A 20,854-nucleotide genomic window follows, 5' to 3' on the forward strand; every position below is an offset into this window, starting at 1 on the left:
GTTTTACACCCGAAACCGCCGGTTTGGTCAACAAACCGTCTGACCACCTGCACTCAAACATCCCATCGAAGCTGCAACGTGTCAGCCTTGTGTTCCGCGCCAAAACCGAAAACCGCCGGTTTGGCGGTTAACCGCCGGTTTTCACGGTTAACCGGCGGTTTTGGTAAAAAACCGCCTGCAAAACCGCCTGAAAAAGCCGACCATCCTACCGATAGCTGGCCGCCTCGAAAACGTCGCCGGAACCGTGAAACCGCCGGTTAACCGGCGGTTCGGAACCGTCCGGAACCGGCGGTTCGGTGACGGTTTCGGTTCATTAAATTTGGAACCGGAACCGGCCCGCGGTTCAAATTATCACGGTTCCGGTTCAAGATTATTGTCACGGTTCCGGTTCCGAACCGGAACCGGCGGTTCCGGTTTCGCGGTTAACCGCCGGAACCGAAAACCTTGGGCATCTCTACCTACATATATCCAATCTCCACATATCAATTTCTTGAAAAAAAAAATCAACCCATTAACTGGTTACAAAATAATTTGATTAAAGTACGATGTATCGAAATTTCAATATATTTTACATTATAACAACGCATCAGCATTTCAGTATATTTTTCACCAATACATATATTCTCAATATGTTTTCGATACAATAAGTGCGATACAACGATATCATGAAGTTATGATATTTTTCCCCATCCCTACATATATCCAATCTTCACATATCAATTTCTTGAAAAAATCAATCCATTTATAACTGGATACAAAATAACTTGATTAAAGTACAATATATCGAAATTTCAATATTCTCAACGCACCAGATTTCATTATATTTTTGACCAATACATATATCTCAATCCTCACGTATCATTTTCTTGGAAAAAAAAAACACAATCCATAATCTAATTATAAATTAACTCAAACTAAAAAAAACTATTATTACATCTCCCAACATTCAAAGCATTCAACAAAGCAAGAGCAAACTCCTTCTCAACAAAATCATCCTCCTCCTTAGCCAGCAGGCGCCGGTACTCCGCCGCCACCGCCTCTGGCACCACCGTGGCCCGGCAAAGCGGGCACGTCAGCTTATAGCCCTTCAGCCACCTCTCCACGCACCGCCGGTGGAATGCGTGGCCGCACCCCACCAGCTCGCAGCACTCCTCGGCCGCTAACTCCGAGAGGCAGACACTGCACTCGTTGGTAGCCGGAGGAGGCCGTAGCCTCCTCCGGCTGCTCACGATGGCCGCCTCGTAGCTACGTTTCGTCGTGAAAATTTGGTAATATTTGGAGAAAATGCATAGAGCTAATATGCTTAAATGGATGAAATCAGGCATGATTGTGAAGAGGAAAATTGAAAGAATTTTGTTGGGATATAACACAAGTTTTGCAATAGCTCCCATGTTTCTACTATCAACAAAAACAATTGTTTAGGATCTGTATATATAGTTGTGCATGTGTTGAAAATATAATTTTAAAACTAAAGAATTGGGCATGTTTGATTTATCCATCTTAAAATTTGGTGCAGTCGACGGTCCTAACAGGTATATCTCGCAAATTTTAAATGTTCTTAAAAATCAACAATTTTACGAATTATGCTAATTTTCACTAAGGCCATGTTTGGTTGTCAGGATTTTGTCTAAGAAAGTAATCTGATTCGTTAAATTTTAAATTCCTGTGTTTGTTTCAGTTTTTAATCAAACTAGGAAAGTAATCAGAATCTGAGAATAAGGAAAGTTAGAACAACTTTCCAGGATTTTGAATCTTAACTTTTCTTAGGTATTCTTATTCCCAGTTTTAGGATTCTTACATATTTCAGCAATATAGTATAGTTTTATTATTATTATTATTATTATTATTATTATTATTATTATTATTATTAATAATTACAATATTTTAAAAATAATTTAAATTATAAATCATACTTAATTTCACTATAATGAATAACTATAATCAAAATTATAACCATATTTTATAATAATTCATAAAATTAATTAATAGTAATTTATTAATAATTAATAATTAAAATATAATTATATAATATAAATTGTATAATAAATAATAATTAATTAATTTTTATAATTAATAATTAATCAATAAAGTCATAGTGCAATTTTAATTTATAAAATTTATTCAATTATAATATCCATAAATATTATAATTATAATATAATAATTTATATTTATTATTATAATAAATGAGTATAATACTCTATGTAACTATAATTATAATTATATTAATATATTATGATGGATAATCCATATTTAAACTATGCATCGTAATAATAATTATAATTATATAATTATTATTATTTATAATTAGTAATTTATTAAAAATTTTACAGTATTATTCTTTTTTATAAATAAAAAAATAATAAGTATATTTTTAGTTCGGTGTTTAAATTAAATATAAATTTAAAATTTTGATATTTTCCAAACACAGGAAAGTAAAGTTACTAGGAATCATATTCTCAGGATTCACTGGAATCATTTTCCTTGCCAACTCTACTTTCCCGTCAATCAAACATGGCCTTAGCGTTAATTTGTGTTGGTACGTCCAAGTGTAAACTTAGACTTAAAAATAAGGTAACATTTGATTTTCACTGTCGATTTACATTCGTACCATTAGCACATTAAATAATATACTCCGTATATAGTTACACATGTATATAACTTAAGTTATAATCTGTATCCACGATTACAATAATTATGGTAGCAAGTGGATGATTATATTCCTTTCCAGCTATATAAATCTATTTCAATCTTCACACATCAATTTTTTTTTTAAAACTGTCCACTATAGGAGTTCCGAATTCTTACAATAAATGGTAATAAGTCTCATATTTCACTAATCTTTTTCCGCTCACATTTATTATAAAACTAATATTTCATCCGTCTCATTTAAGATGATATGCTTTCCTTTTTAGTTTGCCCAAACTAAGATGACATATTTCCTTTTTTTTATTGGGTAACTTTCACTCTCTAATTAATACTTTCAACCATTTTTTCTCACTCCTATTTATATATTCATCTTTCTTTCTCTCTCTATTTTAATTCTTACACCCACATTTTCTCTCTCCAATTAAATACATTATCCAATAGATCCTAAAATCCCGTGCCGGCTAAGAAATGTGTCATCTTAGCCGGGACGGAGAGAGTATATAAAAGTAGGACTTACATTATACTCCCTCCGTCCCATTTCAGGAGTCCCGGTTGAGTTCGGCACGAGTTTTAAAAAATGTAAAGAAAAGTTTGTGAAAAAAAAATAATGGAATGTGGTCCTACTTTTTTATATTAGTTTTATAATAAAATGTGAGTGGGAAAATGTTAGTGGAATGTGGGGCCTAATACTATTTATGGAATATTCCAACCGAGACTCCTAAAGTGGGACACCTAAAAATGGTAAACCGGGACTCCTAAAGTGGGACGGAGGGAGTACTATCTCTTTTTACTCACTTTCCTTTACATTTTTTAAAACCTGTGCCAAACTCAAATGAGACTCATAAAGTAGGACGGAGGGAGTTTCATGAAATTTAAAATTGATGTTAATTAAAATATATAAATATGCATGGGAAAGTTTTATAGTACTATATACTACTTGGCAGGATGATGATTATTTTGAATAATCTTCTCAAAATAAGACCGTAGAACCAATCATATCTATTAGATATAATTAGGGGTGGGTAGGTACGGTATACCTTACCGAAATCACCATACCGTATACCTTACCGTAAATACGGTATGCGAAAAAGTCATACCTTTACCTTACCAAAGTTTTCGGTATACCGAAGTTCGGTATACCTTATTTTCGGTATGACGAATTTCCATACCGATACCGTAACTCATTTTCGGTATACCGTACCGAAATTCGGTAAACCTTACTTTTGCGGTATACCTAACTTTCAACATCAATTAAAATAGAAAATTAGAGTTTTTAGAATATTATTTATATTTTATAATTTTAAAAATAAGTTAAATATAATTTATTCATAATTATATTTATATTTCACAATAGATTTTATAATTTTAAAATATATAAAATATATTTTATATATAATTGTATTTATATTTTTGTGGTATATACCTTAGTTTACGGTATATACCTTAATTTACGGTATATACCGAATTTCGGTATGCAGCGGTAAACCGCGGTATTTGAAAATTCATACCGTTACCTTACCAGAATCTTTCGGCAAGTTATCATACCGTACCGAAAATTCGGTATTTTCGGTATTTTTTCGGTACAATAAGGCCGGTATTTCGGTATTTCGGTATTTTTCCCCCGCCCTATATATAATCCACTTATTCACACACATGTAATGTGATATATAATTAAGTATGATGTTAATGCGAAAAGGGTGTAAATGTCTATTAAAGTTAAAATAGTTACGAAAGAAAAATATCAATGCATATACGGATGCTATGTGCGAAAGAAATTGAAATTATGTGTGATATTATCATACATACATAATGCTTACACACACTGATTTATCAGTACACTAACATACACTATTATGGACTCATGGTGTATACTAAACTGATACTATATACATTGATTTACTAACTTAGAAAACTGTTACGGTGTATATTGATATTGTATTTGAAAAAAAAAACTGATATTACACATATACTATATTACTAATATACTGATATCACTTTCCGAATATATATGAAGATGATGCTAAATATTATCGAATTTGTTTACGTGAAATTCAAAAATTTTAACATACTTTTTAAGAAATTCAAAATTACTTAAAATTTCCATTTTATCGTAAAACTTAAAACTAACGGCCAATATATTGGTGAATAGATTTAGACCATATATTTTTCAATAAGTCAACATAATGATACTGTTTCAACTTTCAACTAATTAATATTCCGTTTATGAATTATGAGAACCGTCAATAAAATTGTGTTGATCATGTTATCGGTTGTATATAATTGCTTCTAAATTTAAATTTATCGAAACTTTTCATCTAGTTTCTTTCATACTAAGAAGAACTATTGGAACTGGTTTTGTCATTTTCTACATCTCATACTATTGGAGTATTTAATTATATATTTATTTGAAATTTAAAAAAAAAATCACACATATATAATCAAAGTCTTTGTTTGAAATGGATCCATCTAGAAAATATTAATGAAATTGCAAATTATGCCCACATGTTTAGGAGGATATATAAAATAATTTTGTTTTTCATTATTGGATCATTCATATTAAAAATTCTTCAACTTCTGTATTTTTGAGTTTCCTCCTCTAATAAAGTGAATTTTTTCTTTAACACTATATATATCGAATTATTTTTGTTATCTATAATTTTTTTACTTTTGATAGTGTACTAATGTTCATCGGATAATTGATTGGCCCAGAATTGAGTCTAATATACAGTAGATGTGATGTGAGTATGTGACGTAGTGTTGTTTATATTCATATAAATAAAACATTTTGCGTTAAAAACATGTTTTATTTCCGTTTGTGACGTTTCGTTTTCGAGGAATTCAAACCACACATGTCGTAGATTTTGATAATCCTATCTATTGACACATGTAACAAGCGACGCCATAAAATATTATTATTGTTATTGTTATTGTTATTGTTATTGTTATTGTTATTATTATTATATTTATTTTGTTTTATACTAGTCGTGACATTTTATAAACGTGTGTCAAACTAAAATTGTTGTTTTCGTTTAACTTTTTTCTACAGTTGGTCCTTGCATATAAAATTTATTACTACTATAAATGAATTTATAAAATAGACATATAGTACTAGTAAGAATGAAGAGAGTAAAATTAAAAACTAATCATTAATATTTCTTCTGTCCCATAAAAATAATAATATTTTTCTTTTATGTGCATCACATGAAAATAGGGACACTATTATTTTCTGTCCATCCCATAAAAATATTTAATTTTCATTTACGAAAAGCTCTCTCCAGCTCATTATTTACAAGTTTTACTACTAAAATCTACCATTAATAAACACTTAAGACAATGTGGATCTTACTATCCCCTAAAATTATTTTAACTATCATTCATCGTTTTTCTTTTACTTACCAGTTACTCATTAATTCATGTGTTATACCAAATGTCTCAGATAAAATAATTTTACTGTAGGAGTAGTACTTTATTTAATCAATTAATAAATGAATAAAAATTTAAAGACCACGTAGTACTGAACTCAATACCAAAAAATCTTTGACCTCGAATATCAACCACCGTGCCACCATACCAACAATCTACGTCAAATTTTCGGTAAATTACGATAAATTTTTGTTGAACAATAAGATCTTTCAAAATTCAAATTGTGTATAATGAATCAAAAATCCCTAACTAAAAATAGCCATTAACATTACATCCACCACCATCCAACGCATTCAACAACGCCAAAGCAAACTTCTTCTCAATCCAATCCCTCTCCTCCTTCTCCGCCTCGGCCTCCTCCGCCTCCGCCTCAGGAAACACCGCAGCCCGGCACAGTGGGCACGTCGCCTTGAACCCCTTCAGCCACGTCTCCACGCAGCGCCGGTGGAACGAGTGGCCGCACGCGTCCAGCTCGCAGCACTCGCCCCCGGCCTCGGCGAAGCCCACCAGGCAGATGCTGCACTCGCCGGGATCCGGCAGCTTCCTCTTCACGGCCGCCGCGAAGCTGCGGCGCCTCGTGAAGATTTGGTAGTGTTTGAGGAAGACGCAGAGGGCTAATAGAGATAGGTAGAGGAGTTTTGGGAGAGTTTGGAAGAGGAAAGTGGAGAGGATTTTGTTGGGATAAGAGAGTAGTTTTGCTATGGCTCCCATGATTTTTCTATCACAGATAACTCATGTGGTTTAAGTTGGAATATTTATAGGGGCGAAGCTACTTTGGGGTCTGGGGTGGGGCCATCGGTCTTGACAACTTTGAAATTTTTCATGGGCATTTCTGTAAAATATGTTTTCCGCTAGCCTTTTTTATTCACTTATATTTCTTCAAATGATACAAACAATGCTCATCATAATCATCGATAAGACTTTATCTATTAAAGATGTTACATTTATTTTTTCAAATAAAGTTTTCTCTCAAATTAATTTAAATATATTATTTTCTCTCTTTTTAACATACAAAACAATATTTTCTAAAATCTTATCATTATCAAGTGTGACATCTATATATTATGGGATTGATGAAGTACTAATTAAGTATACTTTAAAAGATAAATGGCAGATATTTTGTTGAAGAAAGTTAATGAATGGTCTAAAAACTAATGTAGATTAATTACCCTAATTTCTGTACTAATAATCCATTCATGATTTTCCTTTGGTTGACCCAGTTACATAGGAGTATGTTACTATTGAAGTCAATTACATAATTTATTGGCCGCATAGAACTGAAAAACACCTTTTCCGGACTAGTAAGTAAAATGGGCCAACTAAAGAAAAAGGGCCTAATTTTATGACTTTTGTATGCATCTATAATCTATGCTAATGAAAAGAGAGTAACAATTCGTTGATGTGTCTTTAAATAGTAGCACGTGGTGTGTCCAATTAATAATAGTTGGAGAAAGAGAGAAAATAGGGATGAGAGAAGTGGTTTGTGCAATTTGGTTAATTAGATACGTTACGTTTCAATATATATTGATTTTTTTTCCTGGTTAGTGTGGGGGCATAGGCACAAATGAAAAGCTGGCGGCACTTTAGAGTCGGGTCGGTTGATCCCCGTTAAGTCGTTAACCCCTAACTTCGCCAATTAATCTCGGTTGTTTGTTGTTCACTTTCTTGTGTCTTTCTTCTTTCTTTTTGTATTTGTTTGCTAGATGTTAATTGGACTTACCCACTCAAATTGTCGGGCTATTTAGGTGTAGGCTATCCTATTGTGGATTTTTCAACATTAACCCTAAACCTTCGGATTCCAAACTAACCCATAAAAATATTCGGGCCAAAAAACTTTCAAAAAAATTCTGTCTATTAGCAATTTTTCCTTGATGATCCATACGTATAAATCAAAGGCGTATAGAGATGAAAATGTTTTTCATCATTTTCATGAGACTTGTTTGGTGACTTTTAGTTCCTACTTTGGATGTATAAGTAGTTAGGCATAATTTGAGTCTTTATAACATTACTACAAGTGCAAAACCTGTAAAAAGGAACCAAGTCTCATAGCAATTTATACTACATGGTATTTCTATAACAGAATGTTCAAAAGGTCAACATATAATGATCAAATCTCTTCTTAATCTTAATTATAAAATCAACTAACATTTACAAATCTTCAATAACATTTGGAGATAGTCTTTCATCTTGTTCAGCTGTGAAATCACATCAAAATTCAAGAATCAGCGGAACCTATTGAATATTGAAAGTAGATATATAGGGCTCAATGTTTGTTTCTGCGTACCCTTTATATAGGGCTTTTATAAAATAGTACTCCCTTCGTTCTCAGTACATTTACTTTTCAGCACGAGATTTTATGTAGTATTGTTTTATGAGTTAATGAGAAAAGAATAAAGTAAAAGAGAAGTAGATATGGTGTTATTCTATTTTAGAAAACGTATAAATTTTAATGGTACCATCTAAAAAGGAAAACTTTCATTTTTAATGAACAGAGATAGAGTAATATTTATGGCAGTAGATCATTCTATTGCTAGACATGTATTCTCCTATCAATTATACATATTAATCACCAATATTTTCCTTAACTATCTCTTCTTCTTTTGGTAGGTTATCTCGTTGGTATATTATACAAATAGTTTTTTAACCTAATTTATTTGTAGCATCTCCTTTTTCATGAAACAAATCACATCTATCTCACATTATTTGGCATACAACTAGATTTAGTTATTGCGAAACACAGACAAAAGTTGCCTCAACAATTTTTTACTTTATTTGAGCAACTCTATCAGGCCAGCCCGATCAATCCGCCAACCCAATATGAGCTAGCCTGAATAGGCCGATTTTGTATTAGAGTTGCGATTTTATAGCCCTAACCCAATTTTATCAATTATTCGGGCCAACTAACTCAGCCGACGCCCACACCTCTGTTCCCTTCCTTCCCTCTTTTCTCAACACTCTGAAACACACGTATATAAATAGCATCTTTCAAATAATTTGTCGCAATTTTCGACTGCCACATCTCCTCCCCAACTCAATTTTCAAGGTAAACATTTAGCCTATTTCTCTTGGATTATAGGTATGAATCAAATCCAAATTTCTACGTTAAAGCCTAACTGTTTCTGTACTTGAATTGTAGGAAAGTATGATAAATCTCACCTCGAACTAAAACGACCGAGAATTTTATTGTTTCTGGATTTGCTGGAATTTTTATTTACTAGAATTCAAATCCTAGCTGTTTTTATACTCATTGATTGTTGCCATTGATGCAGTCTCAAACTAGACTAGATCGATAGAAAGTGTGCAATTTAGTGAAATGGCAAATAGCAAGTACAAATATGTGAAGTCATTTGAGGTGGAGGATAGGATCATGCTGCCCAACACCATCATCATCCATGTTCGTGCCCGTGATTTCGGCCGGTATGTTGTGAAGCATAGTTTGTAGACAAGTAGTTTGAGATAATAAGTAAGTCCTTCCATTCATGTAGGTTTTCTCAAGTGCATAAGTTTGAGAAACCAAATGATGAGAAGAAAGCATTAGAGCTGATGAATGAGTGTGCCAATGCTGTTTTGGCGCAGTTTCCAGAAGTTATATTCTCGTATGGTTACGGTGATGAGTATAGGTATTAAACAACATATCTCACACACAAATCTCTTCCCATTGTTTTGGTCTATCATAAGAGTACTTTTATTTGCTTGTTTGTAGTTTCATATTCAAAAAGAAAACCGAGTTCTACAATCGTCGTGGCAGGTGAATTTTAAACAATTTTTACTATCTCTAAATAAAGATGTGTCATTATTCCATGTTTTGTTGTGTTATTACAAAAAAGTATGTATAAATTCATGTCTTTGATTGCCAAGTGCACTTTGATTTATTCTGTTTTATTATGCAAATGAGTTTTGAAGTATGATCAAGATCATCAGGATCATGATTGCTGACTAAAAGTATACTTTGCAGCAAGATACTCTCTGTTATTGTGTCTTTCTTTACATCCACTTATGTTACCAAGTGGAGGGAACTTTTTCCTCAGAAAGAGTTGAAATATGCCCCTTCATTTCGGGCTCGAGTTATTTGCTGTGCATCTATGGAGGTTCTTCAAGCATATCTTTTATGGCGGCAAGGTGAATGTAAGTTAAATTTGCTTGTACATCGGTGCTAATCTACGTGATAAAATTCTAGATCTTGTCAGGGAAATGAAACCTGCTTATGTTGTAGTGCTGTCGTTGTACTATATACAATGCTCAGGTCTTGCTATGTAGAAAATTGAAATTTAATATGCTTTTGGCAGGTCACACAAATAACCAGTATGCTACTTCTCTTCGGGAGCTGATTGAAAGAGGAAATAGTAGAGAGGAGGCACAAGCCACATTGAGGGTAAACTTGAGATTGTTTAAATCTTTCTATTTTTAATTTGTTTGTATTGTGTATTTATCTGTTGAAATTTGAAAATGGTACATTGAAGTGGAAATGTGGTTTCAGGGATCGATGTTTCACCATGGTACATGCACTCTCACGACACAGGTAGTTGCTAATATTACGGCCTTGTGCTTGTTGATTTTCAAATGAGCAGAATGGCTCGATTTTTGTGTTTAACTAGAAGATGCTTGATTAATAGAACTTACACTAGTTAAACTATCTCCTGTTGTGACTAGGTTAAAGATATTGAGAAGTACAAAGATAATGGCTCCACTGTCAAAAGAAGTAGGAAAAAACGTAAGAGGGAAGTCTTAACAGTTCACTCAGAAAATATTGCATCAAAAAGATTTTGGATTGAAAAAAAGTGTTTATCGGAAGAAGAGGTGGGACAATTTTGTGAAGAGTTGAACGAAACTAGACCTGAGTACATCAAATCTTTCCAATCCGAGAGCAGATTGATGTTGTCCACCTGGATCGTTGTTTGCATTGATGGCTGTCATTTCCACAGGTAACTACTTACTTTAAGTGGAGCTCCAAATTGGATCAGACAATAGCACTCAGTGGCTCTACTTTCTTTGGGCTTATGGTAGGTTTTCTGATGTTCATGAATTTGAGAAGCCAAATGATGCACAAGCTCTCAATCTTATGAATGCATGCGCAGTTGCTGTTGTGGAAGCATTTAGAGATGTCGTTTTTGCTTACGGTGTCAGCGATGAGTACAGGTCATTAATCAGTTTCCACATCATCTCTTTTTAACTATGTGTGTATGTGTTTGACAAGTTATTTGGTACTTTCTCAGCTTTGTTTTCAATAAGGACTCCGAGCTGTATCAAAGATGTGCCAGGTATCTCTTCAGTTACGATCTTGTTGCCTCTGTTCATATTATCCTCTTTGTAGTTTACAATACCTTTTCTGGTGCAGTGAGATAGTTTCTTCTGTAGTATCTATCTTCTCTTCAACATACACGATGAGATGGAATGAGTTTTTCCCGCAAAAAGATATGAAACACCTACCATATTTTGATGGCCGTGCTGTTTGCTACCCATCCAGTGAGATCATCAAAGACTATCTAGCATGGAGACAAGTTGATTGTAAGCTTAGTTTCTCAATCCCTCAATCCTATTTCTGCTATGATTTGTGTAATTAAATGGAAGCTCCATTACTAATGTGTGTATAAAGAATTATAAAGTCATCCATGTATACCAAAAAGAAAAATGATCTGTGGTATAATCATTACTCCCGATTTGCAGGTCATATCAACAATCAGTACAATACTTGCTTCTGGTTGCTCGTGAAGTCCGGAAAGAGCAAGAGAGGTGCACAAAAAGATTTGAAGGTAGTCAGTCCTTTAGATAGTTTCAGGATGTATAAAACGACCTTGTGGTGATTGATAATGATCACATGGATTATTTAAGTCTGTTTGAGGTTTCGACCATGCTCATTCCATTCTTCTCTATTTCTTGTTTTGTATATTGGCTCATACCTACTTTTTCTTATTTCTAATTTGCAGGGTACTGAAACCCTGGAGAAAAATGAACTTCTTGATAGACTCAATGGAGTTCCCAACTATTACAACACATTGCCACCTATGTTCCGCCTGGGTTCATCCGTTTTCTGTGACAAAGTGAAGACTCTCTCTATGTTTCAGAAACTTCATTTGATTACTAATTATCTGTGGCATCAAGGCTAACTTGTAGCCTGTGTTTATGTAGGACAACGAACAAGGTGCTACTGGCAGGACAGATGTTGTAGGACATTGCAACATAATCGAGACAGGCTTCTGGGAAGCGCTCCCTCAGATACTAGACGAGAAGGTGGATCGTTTTAAAGCAGTTCAAAAGACCACTGGTAAGAAAGGTTGGAATGTTACGCCATGAAACTTCCTCGGTGGCCAATTTTGAAATTCCGCTGCTTAATATATGCATGATTAGAGTTGATTCATTTCAGCTTTCGTAGAAATTAATTAGCGCACATGTGTGTTTTTGGCCCACTCACCATAATTTAATTTAATCTATTACAAAACTTAATATAGAAACTTTGTTTCATTTTACTTGCTGCTGATGTTAATGGATTATCTTTTTTTTGCCTCATCAATGTTATTAGTGAGTAGTTTGAGTAATCATATACAATCCAATCTTTATGAAGGTGTATCCTATTTTATGAATTCATTTGAGGTGGAGCATGAGATCATGCTGCCCAACACCATCATCGTCCATGTTCATGCCCGTGATTTCTGCAGGTATGTTCTGAAGCATAGTTTGTAGACAAGTGTAGACAGTTCTTTAAGATAATAAGTCCTATCATGTAGGTTTTCTGAAGTGCATAAGTTTGAGAAACCAAATGATAAGAAAGCATTAGAGTTAATGAATGAGTGTGCCACTGCTGTTTTGGAGCAGTTTCCAGACATTATATTCTCGTATGGTTATAGTGATGAGTACAGGTAATCAACAACATATCTTACAATACAAACAAATCTCTTTCCATTGTTTGGTCTATGATACTTTTATTGGTTGTCTGTAGTTTCATATTCAGAAAGGAAACCAAGTTCTACCAGCGGCGCGGCAGGTGAATTCAAAAGAATTTTTACTTTTAAAAGATGGGATCATTATCTCTAAATAAAAGATGTGTCATTTACTCTGGCAGGTAGCAATATTCCATGTTTGTTGCGTTTTTACAAAAAAGTCTGTATAAATATTGCCAAGTAGACTTTGATCTCCCTGAAAACTAAATTTCGAACTTTGAATATAAAATTTAAACTTTTATTTACTCTATTTTATTATGCAAAAGAATAAGTTTTGAAGCATGATACAAGATCATCAGGATCATGATTGCTGACTAAAAGTATACTTTGCAGCAAGATACTCTCTGTTATTGTGTCTTTCTTTACATCCACTTATGTTACCAAGTGGAGGGCTCTTTTTCCTCAGAAAGAGTTGAAATATGCCCATTCATTTCGGGCTCAAATTATTTGCTGTGCATCTGTGGAGGTTCTTCAAGCATATCTTTCATGGCGGCAATATGAATGTAAGTTGATTTTTCTTGTACATCGGTGCAAATCTACGTGATAAATTTCTATGGCACCCGTTTATGTTGAAGTGCTGTCATTGAACTATATACAATGCTCGGGTCTTGCTATGTAGAAAATTGAAATTTATTCTCCTTTTGGCAGGTGACACAAATAACCTGTATGATACTTGTCTCTGGCAGCTGATTAAAAGTGGAAAGAGTAAAAAGGATGCACAAGACAAACTGAGAGTAAACTTGAGAATATTTGAATTTTGCTATTTTCAATTTGTTTGTATTGTGTATTTATCTGTTGAAGTGGAAATGTGGTTTCAGGGGTCTCTTAAACAAGACAGAAATGAATTGCTTTACCAGTGTTTTAACATCAACTACAAGAAAGATATTCCGGAGATGTTTCGCCAAGGTACATGCATTCTCAAGACAGAGGTAGTTGCTAATTCGATTTCTTCTTTTCCCCTTCTTCGTTTCTTTAGATCTATGCTGAACTGGAGCTGCTATGTTACCTAATATTACGGCTTTGTGCTTGTTGATTTTCAAATGAGCAGAATGGCTCGAATTTGTGTTTAACTAGAAGATATTGTGACTAGGTTGAAGATATTGTGAAGGATAAAGATGATGGCAACCCTGTCACACCACGTTGCACGAAATTATTAACAGTTCGCTCAAAAAATATTGCATCAAAAAGATTTTGGATGGAAAAAAAGTGGTTATCAAAAGAAGAGCTGGGACAGTTTTGTGAAAAGTTGAACAAAACTAGACCTGATCAGTACATCGAATCTTTCCAATACGAGAGCAGATTGATGTTGTCCACCTGGATCGTTGTTCGCATTGATGGCTGTCATTTCCACAGGTAACTACTTACTTCAAGTGGAGCTCCAAATTGGGTCAAACAATAGCACTCAGTGGCTCTACTTTGTTTGGGGATTGTGGTAGGTTTTCCGATGTTCATGAATTTGAGAAGCCAAATGATGCGCGAGCTCTCAATCTAATAAATGCATGCGCGGTTGCTGTACTGGAAGAGTTTAGAGATGTCGTTTTTGCTTACGGTGTTAGTGATGAGTACAGGTTATTACTCAGTTTCCACATCATCTCATTTTAACAATGTGTGTATGTGTTTGACAAGTTAATTTGGTACTTTCTCAGCTTTGTATTGAATAAGGACTCCGAGCTATATCAAAGACGTGCCAGGTATTTCTTCTATTACGATCTTGTAGTTTAAAACACCTCTGTTCGGATTATCCTCTTTTGTAGTTTAAAACACCTTCATTTCCGGTGCAGTGAGATAGTTTCTTCTATAGTATCTATCTTCTCTTCAACGTACACGATGAGATGGAATGAGTTTTTCCCTCAAAAAGAGACGAAACACCTACCATGTTTTTACGCCCGTGCTGTTTGCTACCCATCCAGTAAGATCGTCAAAGGTTATCTAGCATGGAGACAAGTTGATTGTAAGCTTAGTTTGTCAATCCCTCAAAATCCTATTTCTTCTATGACTTGTGTAATTAAATGGAATCTCCATTACTCCCGATTTGCAGGTAACATCAACAATCAGTACGATACTTGCTTGTGGTTGCTCGTGGAGTCCGGAATGAGCAAGAGCGATGCACAAAGTTATTTGGAGGTAGTCAGTCGTTTAGATTCGTTAATCACTATAGTTTCCGGATGTATAAAATGACCTTGTGATGATTGATAATGATCACATGGATTATTCGAGTCTGTATGAGGTTTCGACCATGCTCATTCCATTCTTCTCTATTTCTTAGTTTAGATATTGGTTCATACCTTTGTTTTTGTTATTGCTAATTTGCAGCGAACCGAGGAGAAGAATGAACTTCTTGATAGACTCACTGGAGTTCCCGACTATTACAACACATTGCCACCTATGTTCCGTTTGGGTTCGTCCGTTTTCTGGGACAAAGTGAGGACGAAACTTCATTTGATTACTAATTATCTGTGGCATCAAGGCTAACTTGTAGCCGCGTGTTTATGTAGGACAACGAAGGAGGCGGCAGAGTTGTTGTAGGACATTGCGACATAAACGAGACAGGCTTCTGGGAAGCGCACCCTGAGATACTAGACGAGAAGGTGGATCGTTTTAAAGCTGTTCGAACGACCACCGGTAAGAATGGTTCGAATGTTACGCCTTGAAACCTCCTTGGTGGCCAATTTTGAAATTCCACTTCTTACTACACTTGTTTGTTTTTGGCTCACACACCATAATTTAATCTAACTATTACAAAACTTAAAATAGAAATTTGATTCATTTTAGTTGCTGCTAATATTTTTTTTTTTGCCTTGTCAATGTTATTAGTGAGTAGTTTAATTTTCTAGTTAATATATTTCATTAAATTTATAAATTACAACCTAGAGAATAGTTATAAATCAAACAAAACGTTTGTGCATAGTTGTAAAATTCCACACAGCCTAGAGTCCTTCCTTCAATTATATTGATATTTTTATTTCTTTTTATTATTAAATTTCCTATTTTTATTTAATTTTATTATTTGTAAAATGAAAATGAGCGACTAAAATTTTTAAAGTCGATTGAGTTGCGTACCGTGATGTGCTGTCCTGACCGTGGCCGCCACACTCCTCCTTACCATGCAACGGGGCCACACCGTGACTGTGTGTCGTCCTGCCTAGCCATCAAATGCGTTGCGTATCATCTAAAATACTTATATTGTCCATGATTTAAAGTCCCCATTTAACACAACGTAGCTAGAGTGTAATATGTGACTTTAAATTGTGGACTTTAGCATATTGCAAAATGAGATATTATTTCTTGAGAATTCGTCGGTGATATACTAATTTCTTTCAATTTAATAGTATTATTTCTCAGCTAGCTTAATTTATTTCCTATTGCCAACTTGTTGATGGCTTCAAGCCATAATCAGCGCTGCCTTTGTAGACCAATGAAATTTGTCGAGAACCATATAACATATTTCAACTTGTGTACTAGTTACCAAAAAAAAATTATTTAATATTTTTTGTAACATGCTATTGATGACCAATAATTCCACTCAGCCAATTGCAGCCCACCATTTCAAAAAGCATACCCACAGTTTCCAAAATCCCGCCACCACCACCACCACCACCTACCAACTCCTCCCTCTTCACCTCCATCAACAATTTTCATTCTCAATTCCTCCTCCCTCTTCACTACCAACTCCTCTCTCTCCACCACTAACTCTTCTCTCTTCACCATCACTAAATCTCTGTGATACAAAAGAACTCATCCCAAAAGACTCACAACTGATGTGGAAATTGAGTTCATAACACTGTGTTTGATAATTCATATTCCAATTGGGTGATGGCGGCTTATGGTGCAGCCATTTCTCTCAAGAATACGATTCAGAGTATTCTACAATCGCCTCGCATTTCATTGGTTTCTCCCTCGCCACAAATCTCATATTCTTCGTATCCCGACGTGTTTAAAACTCCATATTTCAAAGGGATGATGTCTGCTTTTGGTAAAGCGATTTCTCTGAAGAATAAGATTCGACCCCAGCAACTCTCTGCACACATCCTACAACAGGTATACGATGCCATGTGTCGTTTACAGAAAGTTCTGCTGGAGCTGGATGAGACGAGCTGCTGCAAGATCAGGACGAAGGTGAATGCTTTGGATGAACGTATCAAAGAGGCCGTATGGGAATTCGAAGATTTACTTGAATCCCATTTCTATGATCAGATTCTTCCGCAAATCGAAAGGTCATCTATAAGTGAGAGAGATCACTTGCCTTTCTCTTTAGATCTGCAGAGTCTGCAGCGCTGTGCTGATTACTTACTCGAGAGGCTGACACCGATGGAGGTGGAGTACGGTGTTGAACTGGAGAACATGCCTGAAGAAGAAGGCGAACCGATTTCCTCAAGAATTGATTTTGCTGGAATCAACTCGGAGATGGTTGGATTGTCCGAGGAATTTGAACGAGTCCGGGACTATCTACTTGCAGAAGAAGATGAATGGAGATGGGTAGCGGTTATTAATTGGATATCTGTTATTGGGATGGCAGGGGTTGGAAAGACAACTCTGGCAAAGAAAGTATTTGATGATCCAACCATTCAGACACATTTCGAGCTTCGAGCATGGGTCAAAGTGGGCCGAAAATGTGAATCTAACGAAACGTTACGATGCATTCTAGCACAACTGGATCCCAACACTCGCCAAGGAGAGGATGACGATGACATTGAGAAATTGGTTGGAGTCTTGGAAGAGAGACTCAAGGATAAGAAGTGTCTCATTGTGATGGATGATATATGGGAATGGGACAGGCGACTAATGGATAGATTGCCAAAAGAAAATGTCCGAATCTTGCTTACAAGTAGGCTAAGATTTAATGAAAAATCTCCATCATTTATCGGAGAGAATAATGCAGTCTTACTTCGAAGCTTGCTAGGAGATGAAGGATCTCCATTTCAAGTAGTAAGCTTATTGAATGATGAAGAAGGTAAAAAATTACTAGGTGAGAAGGTGTTCGGTGAGAAGGGTTTTCCTACTGAGCTAGATAAATTGGGAGAGAAGATTGCTAAAAAATGTGAAGGTCTTCCACTTATGATAGTCACAATTGCAGAGCTCCTAGCTAAAGAAGACAAGACCCCAGAATTCTGGACTGAGGTAGCCGAAAAACAACATAATTCCGTCTTCGAGGATGCATATGATCAAATATCTGAGGTACTTTTCCCAAGCTATGAATACTTGCCTCAGTGTCTAAAAATGCTCTTTCTCTATTTAGGAGCTTTCCCTCCATATAGTAATATAGAGATAATAAAGCTCTACAATCTTATGAGTGCGGAAGGGTTTGTTGAACCGACTAAAGAAAACACATTCAAAGATTATACAATAGAATGCCTTGGCAAGCTTTCTGACTCGTATCATCTTATTCTATTCGGAGCAAATCTAAGATTTAGGTTTTCGAGCAACAATTTTCGCGTGCATTCTTGCTGGCAGCACTTGTGTAGGAAAGAAGCTAGTAAGACCAAGTTTTTGCATATTTTACAAAGTTGTGATGATGTTGTGGAAGATCAGCGTCGTTTGGGTGCCCATTGCAACACTTTATTTGCTTTCCAGGAAGTGTATAATTCAATAAAAAGTGATTGTGCATCAACGATCCGTTCTCTCTTTTGCCTAGGTCCTTATCACCAATATCCAGTGCCAATACATGCTATGGATTTCAAGTTACTCTCGGTACTAGATGCTCTTAATGTCCGCTTTTACCATGTTCCACTTGAAATTCTGAAACTAGTTTGTCTAAAGTACCTTGCACTAACTTGCAACAATGAGCTTCCCGGTTCTATATCCAACCTTTTCCACCTTCAATCATTGATTATTGGACAACATATGAATATTAAAAAGCGTGGTAGTCACTCATATATGCCAGTGGAAATATGGGACATGCAAGAACTGCAACATATTGATATCTATGGAAGAGACCTACCCACTCCCAACTCTGATGCTACATTAGACAAACTTACCGGTGTTTGGGGTGTGAGTGCAAAGAGCTGCACTAGTGAAATTCTCAAAAGAATCCCTAATTTAGAGGAAATATTAATCCGCATGGAGTTGAAGCCTTATGATGACGATGATGATGTTGATTATTGCAACACACTTAGTACCTTAGGTAATATATCTGTAGAACTCCAGAATTTGAAGAGCCTTGTATATGTTGTAAGGAACCCTGAGATGAAGTATGAGTTTATGGTTCCTCTTCAAATGTTCTCATCAAGTCTGACACTTTTGCGGTTGGATGGGTTAGGGTGTCCATGGAAGTACATGAATGACATTGGTTCGCAGCTACCAAATCTTACAAATCTCACCTTAAATCAGTATGCCTTTAGAGGTCTGGAGTGGGAGATCGAACCAGGGTGCTTTTTGAAACTTGAGAAGCTTACAATTGAAGACGCTGATTTGGTGTTCTGGAGAGCTCAACAAGGAAGCCTCCCAAAGCTTAACTTCCTGAGGTTAAGTCATTGCTACAAATTACTAATGATCGATTGGAGGCGTGATCCATCAATGGGCCAAGCAACAATTGAATTAGTTGAGTGCAATCCCTTAGTTCTCGTTCCCACCAGCCTATTACCCGCAGAGCTCTTTACAGTTCGTTACTCATTTTCCTTTTGAGATGCGACGTAATAGCTATACTCTCAACTTGGTTAACAGGTTAGCCTTCCTACATCATCTAATTTGCTTAGACCACATCAGTTCATTTCTTTTTTAAACAAAATGCTTGTGCTTGTGAATTATACTTGATGTGTTTTTGTTATATTTTGCTGTAGCATGTGTGTATTAGGTTGATGGTTGATCTTTTTTTACTAGCTAGGCTATGAACGAGAGAACTTTTACATCGTTTTTATGCGGCTTGGGTTGCTGTAACTCGGACACCCAACACAGTACCAAAGATATCAACCACATGCTCATTATGATTGTTGTTTAAATCACTTACCATGTATTGAATATTCATCAATTGTTTTCAGGCAATTAAGACAGCAGAAGGGTTAAGGTGCCACATTATCCCATCATTTCACTTGTATTACCATGTTTTTTTTATGTTCATTTAAGAGTATTTGTTTGTTGTAATTAAAGAGTATATATTGGTTTGTTGTATGTTGTTGAGGATTATGTTTGATTTGTATGAAAACATTTGATACTGGTAGTAGCATCGGGTGACAACAATGAGGATGAAACAGGAGCTGGTGTCGAGTGGAAGAAGCCGGGACGTCAAAGAGGCAATCAAAGAAGCCCGTGCTACTTCAGGATTATGTTTCTTGTTTGTTTTCGGTATTTTATTATCTATTTTTATTTTAAACAATTTGAGTCGAGCGTATTATAAGCTCCGTTTCGGGTTTTCTTGTTGGTTCTTTCCCGGAATGATCGAGTCGAACCAAACCTAGGGTCCTTACTTATTATAAAAAGGGATTCTGTGCATTGAAAGTCATTCATTCAATAAAGCAGAATTTACCTGAAGATCTTGTCCCAATATTTAAAAATGCTTTCCAGGGATGTAATCAATTGCTAACTAATTACCAATCCAAAATTGAGACCAATTTTCAACCATTAGATTAGAAGATCTTGTGGTTAATATAATGCCAAGTGTAATATATTTTAAATTTAAATAATTATTAATTAAATTAAAAGGATATTACTGTCAACTCCTATATGTAGTAATTATAACTAAATACTTTCTCTCTCTTCAAAATCATCTCAAATCTTTAAATTTACGTAACTCTCTCAATTTAAATTATTTTTTCGCAAAAAATATATCAAATTAAAGATAATTTAATAAGGATTCCAACGAGATCTCAATTGCATATGTTCCAACGATGTTCGGGTGATGAAATTTGATAAATT

The 20,854-nt window shown here is 35.1% G+C and overlaps 4 protein-coding genes across 11 annotated transcripts; 2 read left to right on the plus strand and 2 right to left on the minus strand.

Annotated features, from left to right (window-relative positions):
• Positions 1-914: 914 nt before the first annotated feature.
• Positions 915-1,391, minus strand: LOC148932961 (uncharacterized). The gene has a single exon (XM_089064353.1). It carries the CDS (start codon positions 1,389-1,391, stop codon positions 915-917), a length of 477 nt encoding a protein of 158 aa, XP_088920479.1.
• Positions 1,392-6,227: 4,836 nt separating this feature from the next.
• Positions 6,228-6,807, minus strand: LOC125200504 (putative E3 ubiquitin-protein ligase ATL44). The gene has a single exon (XM_048098141.2). The coding sequence runs from the start codon at positions 6,780-6,782 to the stop codon at positions 6,321-6,323; it is 462 nt and encodes a 153-aa protein (XP_047954098.1). The 5' UTR covers positions 6,783-6,807; the 3' UTR covers positions 6,228-6,320.
• A 2,132-nt stretch (positions 6,808-8,939) lies between these two features.
• On the plus strand, positions 8,940-15,777 carry LOC125200830 (tRNA(His) guanylyltransferase 2-like). 5 transcript variants are annotated; one of them, XM_048098617.2, is made up of 27 exons: positions 8,957-9,114; positions 9,341-9,488; positions 9,557-9,691; positions 9,775-9,819; positions 10,027-10,196; positions 10,358-10,443; positions 10,549-10,590; positions 10,722-10,993; positions 11,076-11,207; positions 11,285-11,329; positions 11,407-11,576; positions 11,736-11,821; positions 11,996-12,109; positions 12,198-12,342; positions 12,631-12,724; positions 12,794-12,925; positions 13,006-13,050; positions 13,340-13,509; positions 13,655-13,740; positions 13,825-13,935; positions 14,097-14,359; positions 14,443-14,574; positions 14,653-14,697; positions 14,788-14,957; positions 15,045-15,130; positions 15,320-15,427; positions 15,502-15,777. In XM_048098617.2, the coding sequence occupies exons 2-27, from the start codon at positions 9,385-9,387 to the stop codon at positions 15,655-15,657; spliced, it is 3,144 nt and encodes a 1,047-aa protein (XP_047954574.2). In that variant the 5' UTR covers positions 8,957-9,114; positions 9,341-9,384; the 3' UTR covers positions 15,658-15,777. The 5 variants fall into 5 exon arrangements, with proteins under 5 accessions (XP_047954583.1, XP_088919752.1, XP_088919753.1 ...); XM_048098616.2 differs by having other exon boundaries at positions 12,198-12,333; XM_048098626.2 differs by lacking the exons at positions 14,443-14,574; positions 14,653-14,697; positions 14,788-14,957; ... (1 more) ...; positions 15,320-15,427; positions 15,502-15,777 and having other exon boundaries at positions 8,940-9,114; positions 13,825-13,912; positions 14,097-14,236.
• Positions 15,778-16,581: 804 nt separating this feature from the next.
• LOC148932962 (putative late blight resistance protein homolog R1A-3) lies at positions 16,582-20,470 on the plus strand. 4 transcript variants are annotated; one of them, XM_048098618.2, is made up of 2 exons: positions 16,582-19,666; positions 19,981-20,470. In XM_048098618.2, the coding sequence occupies exon 1, from the start codon at positions 16,820-16,822 to the stop codon at positions 19,625-19,627; it is 2,808 nt and encodes a 935-aa protein (XP_047954575.2). In that variant the 5' UTR covers positions 16,582-16,819; the 3' UTR covers positions 19,628-19,666; positions 19,981-20,470. The 4 variants fall into 4 exon arrangements, with proteins under 4 accessions (XP_047954575.2, XP_047954580.2, XP_047954581.2 ...); XM_048098623.2 differs by having other exon boundaries at positions 20,161-20,470; XM_048098624.2 differs by having other exon boundaries at positions 20,164-20,470.
• Positions 20,471-20,854: the final 384 nt, after the last annotated feature.

The sequence above is a fragment of the Salvia hispanica genome, chromosome 2, assembly GCF_029641045.1.
Source record: "Salvia hispanica isolate PSC_SH4W2 chromosome 2, Shi_PSC_v1, whole genome shotgun sequence".
Taxonomy (NCBI): Eukaryota; Viridiplantae; Streptophyta; class Magnoliopsida; order Lamiales; family Lamiaceae; genus Salvia; species Salvia hispanica.